Below are 14440 nucleotides of genomic sequence, written 5' to 3'. Positions count from 1 at the left end.
ATCAGCTCCTTCTCCTTGGGCAGATGAAGGAAGCTGAGAGCCTGCTGTGGGGAGAGGGTGTGAAGGGGCAGGGCAGTGGTGATTTAGAGGAAGGGGGGTTGCTGGTCAGGCCCCAAGCAACCTCTGGGGTATCCAAGGACCTCTGGCATGCAGCCACTCACTCCCAGGCCCTTGAAGCCGGGCCTCCCTTCAGCCTGGACGTGGTGCCTCGGGTGTGGAGTGCAGGAGACCACTATGCCCTGCACGCCCCACGGCTGCTCCACCCCGATGGCCTGGTTCCAGCAGAGGGACCGTGCCCCTACATCGGCTAGGGGCAGAGCTAGCCTCTTGGAGCCCCTAAAGGGGACAGCCGCGCTCACCTCCTGCCCAGAGATGCTGGTGAGGACAAGATGGGGCAAGTATTCCCTGGGGCTGCCGTGGCCACCATCCCCCAGGGGGCCTTAGGGGACAGTAGGTGCTGCGGTGGAGCCTCACACCCAGGCCTCTTGTTCCAGATGACTCCTCCTCTGAGAGTGGCAGCGGCAATGGCTCCTCCACCCTGAACCCATCCACATCGAGCAGCACGCAGGGCGATCCCGCCTTCCCCGAGATGAATGGCAACGGCGCCGTGGCCCCCATGGACTTCACCGCCACCTCTGAAGATCAGCCCATCAACCTGTGCGACAAGCTCCCACCGGGCACGGCGCTCGGCACGCCCTCCTACCCCTCCGACGGCTGTAGCACCGATGGACTGCGGAGCCGTGTCAAGTACGGGGTGAAGACCACCCCTGAGGTGTGTGGGGCTGTGGGCCCCCAGGAGCCGTGAGCCCCCTTCTTCCTGTGCCTGTCAGGGCGGTGTGAGGCTGACATGAAATGCTTATGTGCCCAGAGCCGGGACGCCAAGTCAGCGTGGAGGCCCTGGCCGCTATGCCGGGCGTTCTGCGGAGGCTCAGGAATGAGATCACACGGCGTGTGACCTCAGGCTAGGCCTTCCCTTCTCTGAGCAGGTGTCACCTCCTGTGAAGAGGGCTTGGCCCTGGCCTCAGTGGAGGTGGTGGGTGATGTGTGGCCTGTTCCGCTCTACCCGAGAACAGAGTCTGCTGCAGATTAGAGCAGCAAGGGGCCGCACTGAGCACAGAGGCCCCGCCTTTCGGGGCTACTCTGCATGCCTGTCCCCATTTCACAGATGGTGCACAGAAAGAACGAGGCCTCTGAAGCCCCAGGGATGTGGATGTTTGAAACTTGGTAGATCAGGCTGATGTGGGCTGCGCATGGAGGAAGGGTGGCCAATGCTGGTGCCCTCGCCACCTGAGCACTGCCCCCTGCCTCCCGGGACCCCCCCCCCACACTTCTGCAAGCTGCCTCTGGGCCACTAAGGTCTCCTACAGTGGTGCAGTGCAGCACTGGGCACGGGAACTGTCGCGGGAGAGTTTTCTCCTGCCAGGGCGGCGGAGCCAGAGGTGACTTCTCGGAGCCCTGCACCCCTGGGCGCCAGCCATGTCCCCCTACACAGGTTCCTCCCCCTCCCTGGGCTGCCTTCTGCTGCAGAGGGCGTGGGGTGGGTGCCAGGGCTTGCCTCTGATGGCCCATCTCACGGGAAAGTTCTTTCCAGATGAGTGGGTGTTCAGTTGTCACCGTATGTCTGAGCTCGGGCCACGGAGCAGGTGCCGACCAGAGCGCGGCCTTCGCCTCCCAAGTGCAAGGGGCAGGCCTAGCTGCTACCTGCGCTGAGCAGAGAGCCGCAGAGGGGGCGTTTGCCACTGTGACCTCAGGCCACGGAAGTGAGATGGGGCATCGGTGCCGCCCGCAGCTTGTGTCCTGCGGTTTCTGTCTCCATCTCCTCCAGCCCCGGCAGAGGACTTGGCTAAGGAGCGGCTTGGGAATGTGATGTGCCCAGGGCCCGGGAGGTCTTCTGCCTCTCCACGGCAAGTCTGACATGACCCAGCAGGAGGCCGGGCGACCTAGGTGTCTCTGCCCCTTGTCAAGTCTGTGTGTGGATCAAGAGCCGGGCACCAGGCCGGGGGCCCCGGGAGGGCCGATCCCTGTGGGACGGTCACAGGAAGCCCGGTAGCGGCAGCTGCTGTGGGACTGGGCGCCGGTCTGTGTCCATCCTCATGCGTCTGTTCTTCAGCAGGAGCTGTGCTCCCCAGAAGGGGCTGATTCTGGGAGCAGTTCGGGCGGTGGGAACAGGCAGCGGAGGTCCCTTCTCTGCTGGTGGGCCGGGCCTGCTTCCCACTCCCCCTTTCTACACACACACTCTGCGTGGGGGCTCACAGGGTCTCCCCGGGGGCGGCAGCAGACAGGAGAACCCCAGCCCGGGACCTTCGGGGATGCACTCTGCCTACGAGACCTGTCGCCTCGGCTGGTTCCCTCTCCCAGCCCATCTGTCCCCTCCTTCCTGACAGCACGCTCGCCGCCTGCGTCACAGCTCGGCTGCTAGCTCAGGGCTGCCGCCCCTTGGGGATCAGGGAGGAAAACCCCAAAGCCAAAACCAGTCTCGGCAGAACCAGAAGAGGCCGGCTGGTGGTGGGAGCCCTTCCTGCGTCTGCCTGTCCCTCGCACGATGTGGCAGGTCCTGGCGTGGGCTCGGCTGCCGGGTACAGCGCCGACACCTCTGCTCAGCACCTCTGGGGCCCCGGGCCTCTGCTGGCGCCGCTGTGGCCGGGCAGTCCTGCCTCCGGCCGCCCAGGGAGGGGTGGCGACACTGGTACCTCCGATTCCTAGATGAAGGGAACAGGGAGGGAAGGCGACGCAGGACCTCGACACTGTGGCTCGTGCAGCAGCCCGGCACGCTCACCGTCCCGGTCCCCCAGCTCACCGTGGCTGTCCGGCCGAAAGCGGGCCCGGTCTGACCCTCCGGCCCTTGCCCTCTCTCAGTCGCCCCCTTACAGCTCCGGGAGCTATGATTCCATCAAGACTGAGGTCAGTGGCTGCCCTGAGGACCTGACGGTGGGCCGGGCCCCCACAGCAGATGACGACGACGATGACCATGATGACCATGAGGACAACGACAAGATGAACGACTCCGAGGGCATGGACCCTGAGCGCCTCAAGGCCTTCAATGTGAGCACCGGCGAGGGACGGGCGGGGGGCGGGGGCCACAGCCACGGCCAGCCCTTCCCACAGCCTGTGTCTCCCCCAGATGTTCGTGCGGCTCTTTGTGGACGAGAACTTGGACCGCATGGTGCCCATCTCCAAGCAGCCCAAGGAGAAGATCCAGGCCATCATCGAGTCCTGCAGCCGGCAGTTTCCCGAGTTCCAGGAGCGGGCCCGCAAGCGCATCCGCACGTACCTCAAGTCCTGCCGGCGCATGAAGAAGAACGGCATGGAGATGGTGAGCCCCTCCCTCCCCGTCCGCCCCGCTCCCTCCGCACTGCCACGGGCCTGCAGCCACACCCGCGGGGCCCCTGGCCAGCGCCCTGGCCAGACACTTGCCCTCCACCCAATGATTGCAGACTCACAGAAGAGGGAGCTGAGGCCCAGAGAGGTTACACAGCTCCAGGGAGCACGGGCCCGGAGCCCCCGCCCCAGCCCTGTGCCAGCCCCATCGAGGGCAGGGTTCTGTCTGGGTCAGCCCCAACACAGGCTCCGTCCCTGTTGTGCCTGCAGACCAGACCCACGCCTCCCCACCTGACCTCGGCCATGGCCGAAAACATCCTGGCAGCTGCCTGCGAGAGCGAGACGAGAAAAGCAGCCAAAAGGATGCGCCTGGAGATCTACCAGTCCTCCCAGGTACCTGCTCCCCAGCAGCCCCGGGCAGCAGGGGTGAGAGGGTGGCTGGCAGTCATGCCGCAGACCCCCAGGCTGGGCAGACCGCCCCCCCCCCCCGCCAGGCCCGCCGGTGTGCAGGGGACGGTGAAGGCGGGGCGGCGGGGGGCAGTGGGCAATCCTCGGAGCCAGACGGAGCCTCGCTGGGGCGGATGCACCGAGTTGCAGGAGGCTGGCACACGCAGGCCCTGGGCCCCCCCGGGGTGTGGCCTCCTACAGTGTTTTTAGCTAGGCTGGGACAGATCAGCTCTGGCCCACGGAGACCCAAGCAGAGTCCCGCAGGTCGCAGCACTGGGTCCCGGGGACAAGGGTCGGGACGGCCGCCCCTCTGGTTCCCTAGCGCTTTCCTCCCCCTCTGCAGGACGAGCCCATCGCCCTGGACAAGCAGCACTCCCGGGACTCCGCAGCCATCACCCACTCCACCTACTCACTGCCAGCCTCCTCCTACTCCCAGGACCCTGTGTACGTCAACGGTGGCCTCAACTACAGTTACCGCGGTTACGGGGCCTTGGGCAGCAACCTGCAGCCCCCTGCCTCCCTCCAAACAGGAAATCACAGTAATGGTGAGTGCGGGGGACCCAAGCTCTCTGGCTCCCTGACCGGAGCCCAGGTCCGTGCGCAGCGCAGCCTCAGGGAAGGGGGCAGGGCAGGCGGGGAAGGTGCCTCCCTCGTGGCTCAGGGACCTTCCCCGCTTCACAGTCTCGGCCAGTCCTTAGATGGGGAGGTGAGGAAAACTTCAGGCAGTTAAAACAAAAAGCCTGCCGGGCCTCTCCCTACCTCGGCTCCCTGAGGGCCACCGTGAGCCCAGAGTTGCAGCCAAGGCCCTGCTCTACCTGAGTTGAATCCTCTGCACACCTGGGCTTTGCCCACGACCGACCAAGGCTCAGGGACGTGGTCACTGGGAGGTGGTGGCAGAGCCAGCATCTAGCCCAGGCGCGGCCCAGTTCTGCTGTGGCCTGGGGGGGCCGCCTCAGCCCTTGCTCTCACTACGGAGCCCCATCTAGGTCACCTGGGGCCCCAGTGAACCATCTGTCTGTCCCCCCACTCCAGCCCCTGAAGCTGGTGATTCCCTAGACGGGACACAGCCCCAGATTGGGGAAACGGTCCCTGAAAAGACGCAGACCTCCCTGTGGCGTTAGGCGCTGCCCTGAGTGGGAACTGGAGTGGGCGCCCCCCTTGAGTCCGGGGGCCTCTGCTGGTGGAGAGGAGCCTGGCGGCCTCGGGGCGTGGGCAGGAGGTGGGTGGGGGTGACCTTGGGGCCTCTTGGGTCGGGCACTTGGATTCTGCTCTGTGTGCAGTGGGAGCCACTGATAGGTTTTAAGAAAGGAGGGCTGTGAACCGCGCTCTGCCTGCCCCCGTGGTGAGATTGGAATTGGAAGGACACCAGGCAGAAGTTTTGTGCACAGACGGTCATTCAAAAGCAAAGGGGTGAGGAGGAGAGCTGAGGGCGACCCCAAATTGCTTGAGTAGGCTGGAGGAAGGTGTCGCCCACAGGCCAGGAAACTTGGGTTCGAGGTCCAGGCTGAACGTGCCTGAACAGTTCCTCTCAAGCTCTTGTCCTTGGCTGCAGGAGACCCCTCACGGTTCCTGGGCAGCAAGGGAGGCGCGGGCCCCTACCCACGGCAGAAAGCCCCAAGCCCCCTCCGCTCACCTCGCTCCTACCACCAGGAAGTGTGTGCAGGTCCCTAGAAGACTGCTGCCTGGGCTTAACTTCTCATCCCTTCCTAATGCCTCTTAACCTAAAATAAGAGGCTGCCTGGCCTTAATCCCCGAGGCGGACGCCTGAGTGGCCATTCGCGGTGAGAGGAGGAACGGCTGTCCCCGAAAGGCTGCTTTTCTTCCAGGAAGAAGAGCCACCTGACAGCCCTTCTGAGTGGGGACCCCGTTAGAGTAGCCCAAGACAGGTCCCAGGGCAGGGAGGATAGGACCCCTGGACGGACACGGTGAGCCCGAGGCTCCGTCCTTCCCAGGCCGCAGGCAATGGCCGCCAGCCCCCGACCTGGTGCCGTGCAGTGGGGCCTGTGTCACGGCTGCAGCCGCCGGGGAGGGGAGGGCGCCGGGCCTGCTGCCCTCGGGGGCCCTGTTCACACCTGCCGGAGGGGCTCTCACAGCGGCCCGCCCTCCCTCTGACAGGGGCAGCCGGCTCTGCCCCTGTGCTTCCCGGGGCCTCTGTTCCCTACTGTAAGCACCCTGCTTCCGTAGAGGTGAGCGGGGAGGTCACAGAGGCAGAGACCTGTTCCTTTGTCTCCCTGCCCCGGGGCGGCCCATGTCCTGGGAGCGCTGGCTTGGAGCCCAGCGGCTGGGGGAAGACCACCGGCGGCCGTCCTGGTCCCGCTGCCCGCCGTCCTTCAGGCACAGCAGCGCCTCGGCAGGGCCGCCCCGCTAGTGGCTCAGAGCTCCTCCCTGTGCTCATCAGGTGGTCGGCGGGAGATGCCGCTCAGCTTCCGTACAGTCCGCTCGGCCCGCCTTTCCCGGGGCTGCTGGGCCCCTTGCGCCCACTCCTGCCCCCACTCCTGCACGTCACCCCAGAGCAGATGGGCTGTGCGAGGTAGGGACAGTCTCCTGTCCCGGCCCCGGCTACCGTCCAAGAGAGACGGGACGGCTCAGAGCACAGGGCTGAGGGACGGAGAGAGGGGAGCCCACCACATGTTGTCTGCGGGCCATGGGGAGGCACCCCTGCCCCCCGCCTGTTCCCGGAGCCCTTTGGCCACCGCGAGGGGAGCCCACCGCCTGCTTGGCTGTTGTTTCCAGCCAAGTCACAGCCCGGCTCCTTCCCCCTGCATTTCATTTTTACAGACTGAGCTGCTCCCTGGACTCTCAATTCCAAGGATGTCCCTTAGCATAAGCCGTTTCCAAGTCTGCCTCCTTGACGCCACGTGCTTTGGTCAGAGAGGACACCGCCTCGGTGACGGTGACGGTGACGGATGGGCCCATTTCGGCCTCCTTCCCCTTTAGGGGCCGCACCAGCTCCCCTCAGCGGCAGTCATTTCCAGTTTCTCCCAGCGTGTTGCTTCCAGTCTAGAGGCCTCCAGTGACTCGAGCTTGTCCCTCTCTCTCTGTAGCGGCAGAGAGTGCCCCTGTAGGGCCCCTGTAGATGCAGTAATGAGTGGCGCTGGCTGCCAGAGCCCACGGGGTCGTGGGGAGACGGCTGACGAGCACGGACAGCCTCCCGCGCCTGCCCGCCAGGGTAAGCCAGCCCAGCGCGAGGAGGGACTGGGCGGCGGGCAGGCACAGGGAGACGGCCTCCCCCAGGACACTCCAGCTCCCACACCCCCAGACATGGCGCTTCTTTGGCTGTGTTCAGGCTTAACAGCTCAAAAGGATGTGTTTCAAATTCCAGGAGCCTCCGTGTCTCCTGGGAGCCCATTCAGAAAGCCCCAAAACCTGTCTGGAAGCCCGCCCCTCCCCACCCCCACCATGAGCCTGGCAGCTCCCGGGGCCCCGTGCTGAGAGTTTCACAGGCCCGGCTCAGCCCCCAGCAGCCTCCTCGGGTTCCGAGGCTCAGGGATGTGGAACAGTGGCCTGCGGCGTGGCAGAGCGGGCCTTGAATTCAGGCGAGCCCGATGCCAAAGCCCGCAATGCACCCGTGGAGCGGCTTGGGAAAGGCAAAGAGGAGACAGGGCCTGGTGCTCCCCCGCCACACACGCCCCCAGGATGTTTCAGAAGACTTCAGGCTCTTTTGCTGCTGCCGTTCTGAGGGCAGAGGGGACTTGTCCCGACGGCACCCCTGGGCCCTGTCCTTCCCAACCCCTCCCCTGCAGGGCACCGTCACCCCCCGGCTGGCCTGGCCCCAACCTCTCCCACAGCCAAGCAGGGCTCCTGGCCTTCCCCCGCCACCTGGGCAGAAGCCCCTCCCTGGGCCGAGCACCCACGTGGGTGTTTCTTTTCCTGGTGTCCTGTGGCTCCAGTCTGGACTCGGGGGCTCTCCACACACTCCTTTCTCTCAGGGTGTAAGGTGCCTGCTTACCTGCAGCGTCCTGAGCAGCCGCCCCATCGGGGGACAAATAGCACGTGGCCACATGTACGGCACAGGCCGACGCCGACGGCCTTTCTCACAGGGTTGGGCCCACGCTGCCCGGAGGCCACCCCCTTTACCAGGGGAGCGCGGTCTACCCGCCGGTCCTCAGAAAGCTGCCGAGGTGCGAGCAGGGCCAGGGAGCTAGAGTCCGAGCCCCTTGCCGCCGGCCACCCTGCCCGGAAGGCAGCAGCGTGCGCACGTTCACCGCGTGACCTGGGGCAAACCTCCGACCTCCAGGCCTCCCCAGCTTCCGCCTGTCAACGATAAGGTCCCCTTCCTTGCAGGATCGCCCTGAGGGTTAGCAGAGAACCCCACATCTCATCTGCTGGGACCGGGCCCCGTTTTAGGCACTAGGGTACAACTGTCGAGAGGCCCGAGCGCCTGAGCCACGGCAGGCCCCCAAGACGACGCACAGGGTGACGGCACCTCCCAGATACCCTGCGAGGTGTCGGCCCCCCTCCTCACCTGCGCTGTCCCTTCCACAGGGCCCACCGACCTCAGCATGAAAGGCGGGGCCGCCACGGCCTCCAGCACGCCCACGCCCACGCCCTCCGGCAACAGCACCAGCAGGACCATGCCCGCCGCCCAGCTCAGCCCCACGGAGATCAGTGCGGTGCGGCAGCTCATCGCCGGCTACCGAGAGTCTGCCGCCTTCCTGCTGCGCTCCGCGGACGAACTGGAAAACCTCATTTTACAGCAGAACTGACCCCGCGGCACCTGGAGTGCACTACCCTAAGGAAGGAGGCTGTCCCGGCCCGGCTTCCTGCCTCACCACTTGGTACATTTTGTTTTCTGAAAGAGGTGGGATCCAAAAGAGCTGTTTCTAGCCACACGCCAAGCACCTGCGACTTTGGGCACAAGGACACTTTTTTTTTTTTTTTTTTTTTGGAATCTCACCACACGGGTGCTCTGACCTGCTTGGAAGAGGCCAATGGGGCAGCTTTGGAAGGGCTGGGGCTCCCCTGACAAGGCGCTGGGGACGCAGCTCTATTTAGAATCATCTTCGTGGACCCTGATGTTAGAATCCCACCCCCAGATAATTACCTTTCAAGTCTTAGGTGAGCAGAATTGCATATTTATTGAGAAAAACAAAGTGGACCCTTTCTTCCTCTCCCCTTAGTAATTTATTTTTCTGAAAATGGATTCTTTTGTGTTTGTACAGATTGCCAGTCTGTGTCTGTCTGATCAGAAGGATGTATCCCTGTCACCTAACATTCCATATCACTACACTGGCGCGGGCTGGGGGCCGGCAGGGCGGGGTGCGGTGGGGCAGGCGCCGGGCTGGCTGTCCTTCCGAGCGCCCAGCACCGCCAAGCCGGAGGACCTCACCCACACCCAAGGCAAAGCAAAGACAAACAAAAACGGCTACCCCACCCCCGTTCCACAGAAGCCCCAGTCACACGGCCACCTGTATTCTACCTCACACTCCAGCGTGGGCTTTTTCCAGGATGTGCCCTGAGCCTGTTCTGAACGGCTATCTCCCGACTCCCCCACACACGGTGTCTGCCTGGGAGGCAAGTCCAGAGGGGTGGCCAGGAGCTGGAGCCCAGACAGGGCTGTGACCCTCCGGAGCAGCTTGCAGCACCCCCCGCCCCCCGGCCCCAGCCCTCCAGGCTGTTCACCAGGACAGACAGCTGGGGGACAGCCGCCAGTCAGGAGGGCCCCTGCCCTCACCTGCCCCCAGGGAGCCGGGTCTGAACACTTCATACAGGCCCAGGGCCCTCAGACACCTGCCGGGAAGGGCCTGTTTCCTCAGGGTGGGCCCCCAGCTGTCAGGCAGCCACCAAACAGGAAAAGCAGCTGCGAGCCCCTGGTCAGACTGCAGCTCCTGTCTTCTGCCCCCGTGGCTGGAGTAAAGGGACCATCAACAGAAGTAGAGAAGCCACTTGGGTTCTCCGAGGACCTGCCCTTCTGGAGGGGCCAGTCCTGGAAGAAACCTATAACCCTGGAGTGTGAAAAAGGGCAAAAGCAAAGGCCGGCCTGGTCCTTCCTCCCCAGTAGGCACTTCCTCTTGCTCAGTGCAATACCTCCCAGTGCTGCTAAAACCAGGGATTCCCCCACACCTCAGAGGGCCCACGGGGCCTCTCCGTGCGATACTCCGTAGCCATGACAGCAGCTCTCCGCTGCCCGCCCCCGCCCAGAGCCGGCAGAAGCCCTCTGTAGCCTTTCCTCCCTCAGAGCAGAGCGGCCCCAGGGGAGCCAGGGCTGCATGGACCCTAGGAGGGCCACAGCCACTCGACCCCAGAGCAGGTACCCCTTCCCAAACCAGCTATCTGCAGCTACCTGCCTCCCAGCACTATGGCAGACCACCGTCAGGAGGGCCGGAGGGGGAGGTTTGGGGGGGGCTCCCACATGGGCCAGAGCTCTGAGAGGTAGGGTGCCCCACCCTGTGCTTGCTTCCAGCCCCCAGCAGTCGGGGGTGGTCCTTCCTCTCTCAAGTGGCCTCCCAACACCCCCCGCACCCCCCAGCCACACCACCTCTGCCTTCCATCTGGCCAATCTCCAGGCCTCTGGTCAGGGCCAGGACACCCGAGACGCCCCCTTCGCACAGCACAAGCTCCCGCGCCCAAGGCCCGTCCCCCACCCCAGCCATTCGCGCGTCCAGCCCCCACCTGCTCAGTGCTACTCCCAGACGTTTCAATTTGTGTAAATATTTTTGTGTGTGAACAATACTACAAAGTAATCAGTAGGTCTTTTGCAAAATGTTACCCCAGGCAATTTGTGAGATTCTTAATGTTAAAAACTGGCAGAGACAATCGCCGCCTTAGAATTCTTGATACCAACTGCTTAACTTGTCATTCCCCCTCCGGGAGGCAGGCCCCAGGCCAGGCGCGACTGCAGTGCTTTCCTCAGACAGGAGACAGGAGGCCTGGGAGCTGCCACCACCCCCACACTAGGGATCGGATCTAAAGACCAGCCTAAATTTCGGCGTGCAGTCCCGCTTTCCTGAGCTGACCACCTCAGCCTGCCTGGGCGCGGGCGCACTGGTGTGAGAACAAGGCTACGCGGCCCCTCCGGGACAGTGGATTCTGCCACCGTCACCCCGCCGCCTGGGAGGGGGGGGGCTCCTTCTCTGTGAAGCTCTGCCTGAAGCCTGGCTGAGGGCAGAATCAGGAGCAAGTCGCTGTGTGGAAACAGGACTCCATTAGCTAGTTCAGTCAGGGAACTTGTTCTGTTTTGCTTTTGTTTTCAGAGATGCAGCTTCAACCCCTCCCCACTCCTCCTGACTTGGAGAGCACCAAAGAGCTGGTTCTGTTGGACCCAGCTCACCGCTGTCCCACCCTCACCCTCACCCCAGGGACTGCCTTCTCCCAAAGGGAGCTTCCAACGCCCTGCCCCGCAGCCATTTTAAATTCTCACGGAGGGCCTCAGGGCACAAATTCATCACTGGGGATCCTAAGCTAAAAGGTAGCTCAAGAGTAGAATACACCAATTCCAGAGTCTTTGCAGGGGGCGAATTCCAGCAGAAGGGTAGAATCAGGAGAAAGGGGAATTTGGTCTTCGTGGTAGACATCTAGTAGACCAGTAATGGTGTGACCCATCTGAAATTCATTTTACCATCACCTCCAGTACAGTTTATACCCCAGAACAGTGTTGAGGGGGAGGGGGACAGGAGGGGGCTAGCAGGGTTTTCAAGGATTTCAAACAGGTGGAACCCCGCCATCCCTATTCCTAAGGGCCACTTACGACTCCAGGGGTGGTTACAGGATTAACTACCAGTTCATTTTCAAAATGCTGCTTTGAACTCAGAGGGTTGATACTTTTAATTTGTAATTTTTTGTAAAACTTTTTACAAGATAGTAAAGTATTTCACCAGAATACCAGTTTCAATCCGTCCATGGTCTGATTTTTATATAATTTAGTGGTGCTTTAGAAACTTTGTTTTTGTTGTTTCTGAGCTAAACAGCTCAATCCTTTTTCGCCTGTATCTACCTAAGACCAATGTGAACCTTTGTATTTTTGCTCCTAATTTTGGACTCAGTGAAAGTGTACTGTTTACATGTACAGATGCCCCAGTCCCTGTGTGTTCTGCAAGACTCGCTCTTGAGGAGGAAGGTGCACCTCACTAAGCTCATCTGCTTAGCAAAGCCACAAAACAAAAACCTCTCTTTTTACCTATGTTTCCACCTAAAAACAAAAACGAAAACCCTACACAACATAGAACTCAAGATTTGCTGAAAAATAACTTTTTCTAAGCTCGGAAAAATCTCCGTGCGGCAGATGGCCCATACGCCTCTGTGGCGTGGTCCGTTAGGAGCAGGGGGCAGAGCGGGAATGTCCCAGCAGCTGCTGGTGGGCACCTGCGTGGACTCCCGGAGCGTGTGAGTGGGACTTCGCGGCAGCGCTGGGGGGTGGTGGAGGTCTCCCAGCAGCCTGGCAGTGGGGAGGTCAAGGTGACTCGTGGGACCTTCAGGGTCAAGCCACCCAGGATTTAGGGACGACCCAAGAGGCTGTCAATCCTCCGGTATAATTTAGACATGTTTTGGGAGTGCGCAAATTCCCTGAGATGAGGTTTTCGGACTTTCCAGTGCAGATGGTACAAGCTTTCCTTCAGGGCTCCCCTGGAGGCAGCTCATTCCAGAGGCCTCACTTCTGAGGAGGGGCAGGGGGCTCCAGACGGTAAGCGTATGGCACTTAAGACAAACCGTGGATGGCACCAACTTTTAAAGGTGACTCTTTATTAATCAATGGCTACATCTCTAAATTATATTTTTACAGATATGCACCTATGCAACTTAACGTGGCTCTTCTAAGCAGGTGAGCACTTCCTCCTCGATGCTCTATAAAAAGGATTTGTGTTCTATAGAGTGAGTTTTTTCCAGTAAATGTGGCTTAATATTTTAATTCTTAGAATGTGTCTTCTCTATGTGATGCAACTAAATTCTGTTTTGTTTGTGGAATGACTAGCACAGGCCAAGTCCCTCTCCCTCACTTAACAAAAGACCAATGAGCTGTTAATCGAGCTGTTATCTCCATGGTATTACTTGCTAAATGCACTGATTTCATAAGTATGTGGAATCCTTTTTCTTTTGAATCTGTATATCATATATAAGACTGAATCTACTTAATAAACACTGAATAACAAACTGGATGCTTCATTCCCACCGTGTCCTCTCAACAGCCCTGCCAGCTAGCTCTCTTCCCTGCACGTTTGTGCAGGGCCGCACTGGCCCGCCGCTCTGCTGGTAAGTACCCTGCCTCTCCTGGCTAGCGCACCAGCCCACCACGGAAGGCCTCGGTAAACTGTCCTCAAACGAATAAGCCTCTCATTTCTTTTGACAACCCTGCCCGTTAGAGAAGGAAATGAACCTTCACTGGCACTCATCGGGTGGCAGGTGTACTCCCGGGGGCGCACACCGGTCCCCCCCGCAGACGTGCACCCTCCCTGCCCGCCCCCAGCCCCACTGAAACCAGGCTCGCACACACCAGCCCTCGGTGCTGGCTTGGGAGACTGAGGGCCTGAACCTTCAGCACCTGATGTTCCGTTTGACCCCGAAACTCCTGAGCCCACCTTGAGGGAAAAGTGCTATTTACTTGTGCACAGACTTTTTTCATCCTACATAGATCATTTAGGCTAAACCTTGAGGAAAACTTGCAGGAATATGGCTGGGGCCAAACCTGTCATGAGTTTAAAAGCAGTTCTGCGAGTTACAAGCATAAATGTTAGTTTTACTGTTAAAAGTGTGTGTGTGTGTGTGTGTGTGGTGTGTGTGTACAGATACACAGACACACATTGCATGGCAGTTTTTAAAACATTTGTTTTTTGTAATGGCAGAAGAATCTTTTTAAAACCGAAATTCTATACAATACCCAAATATATGAAATAAACAGAGAGGGGCAATAGTTTGAAGCCACCACACCCAGGGAACCCAGTGTGGGACCAAGGTTCATAAGATTAGCAGGGACCGTAAAAGCCAAAGACAGCAGTTATATGCCTCTCTTCACGCAACGCAGGGACCAAGGGCCGCAATGCCTCAATGATACCATGAAACGCCCGTCCTAACCCAAACTAGCCCTGCTGAGAATCACCAAGGGGCCACGGAAACCCCCGACCTGGGCCAGCACATCCGGAGCCCAGTCCCACTGCCTGCAGAGCACTCCAGCGGCGCTGGGAAAGCACTTACCTCCAGATGAAGCGCGGCAGCTCCACACGATGGAAGCAGGAGACCTCACTCAAGGACAGAGAAGCATCTCTTGATCCCCACCTGACTTCTTTACATGGGACCCTAGCACCACTGTTGTCAACAGTGGACAGGACAACATCAAAGAGCAATGCCCCCACAGAACGGTGAAATTTACTCTGTGACAAAACAGGCAAACCTCCCTTTACTCAGGGAGGGGAAGGGGAGAACATGCACATAAGTACAATTTAAAAATAATGATGAAGGGCACCTGGGTGGCCGTCGTTGGGCTCAGGTCATGATCCCAGGGTCCTGGGATCGAGCCCCACATCGGACTCCCTGCTCTGCAGGAAGCCTGCTTCTCCCTCTCCCACTCCCCCTGCTTGTGTTCCCTCTCTCGCTGTGTCTCTGTCAAATAAATAAAATCTTAAAAAAATAATAAAAATAATGAGGTATTATGCTAAGCGAAATAAATCAATCAGAGAAAGACAATTATATGATCTCACTCCTGTGGAATTTAAGAAACAAAACAAGAGGAGCATAGGGGAAGGGG

At 60.4% G+C, this 14440-nt stretch overlaps 1 protein-coding gene across 9 annotated transcripts in view; it reads left to right on the top strand.

Annotated features, from left to right (window-relative positions):
* NOL4L (nucleolar protein 4 like) overlaps window positions 1-14318 on the top strand; it is a 129577-nt gene extending 115259 nt beyond the window's left edge. For 3 of the 9 annotated variants that reach the window (XM_028118884.2, XM_088026747.1, XM_028118887.2), the window contains 6 exons: window positions 495-772; window positions 2857-3042; window positions 3122-3313; window positions 3589-3711; window positions 4109-4310; window positions 8251-12857. In XM_028118884.2, the coding sequence (XP_027974685.1) occupies window positions 495-772; window positions 2857-3042; window positions 3122-3313; window positions 3589-3711; window positions 4109-4310; window positions 8251-8471 (1202 nt within the window). In that variant the 3' untranslated portion in view covers window positions 8472-12857. The other 6 variants (XR_003611622.2, XR_003611620.2, XR_003611619.2 and 3 more) reach the window with 6 other exon arrangements.
* The last annotated feature ends 122 nt before the right edge of the window (window positions 14319-14440 follow it).

This window comes from Eumetopias jubatus, unplaced genomic scaffold, assembly GCF_037043125.1.
Source record: "Eumetopias jubatus isolate StellerSeaLion01/CBP00866 unplaced genomic scaffold, mEumJub1_p1.0 scaffold_9, whole genome shotgun sequence".
Classification (NCBI taxonomy): domain Eukaryota; kingdom Metazoa; phylum Chordata; class Mammalia; order Carnivora; family Otariidae; genus Eumetopias; species Eumetopias jubatus.
This window is presented reverse-complemented; position numbering and strand designations above follow the sequence as displayed.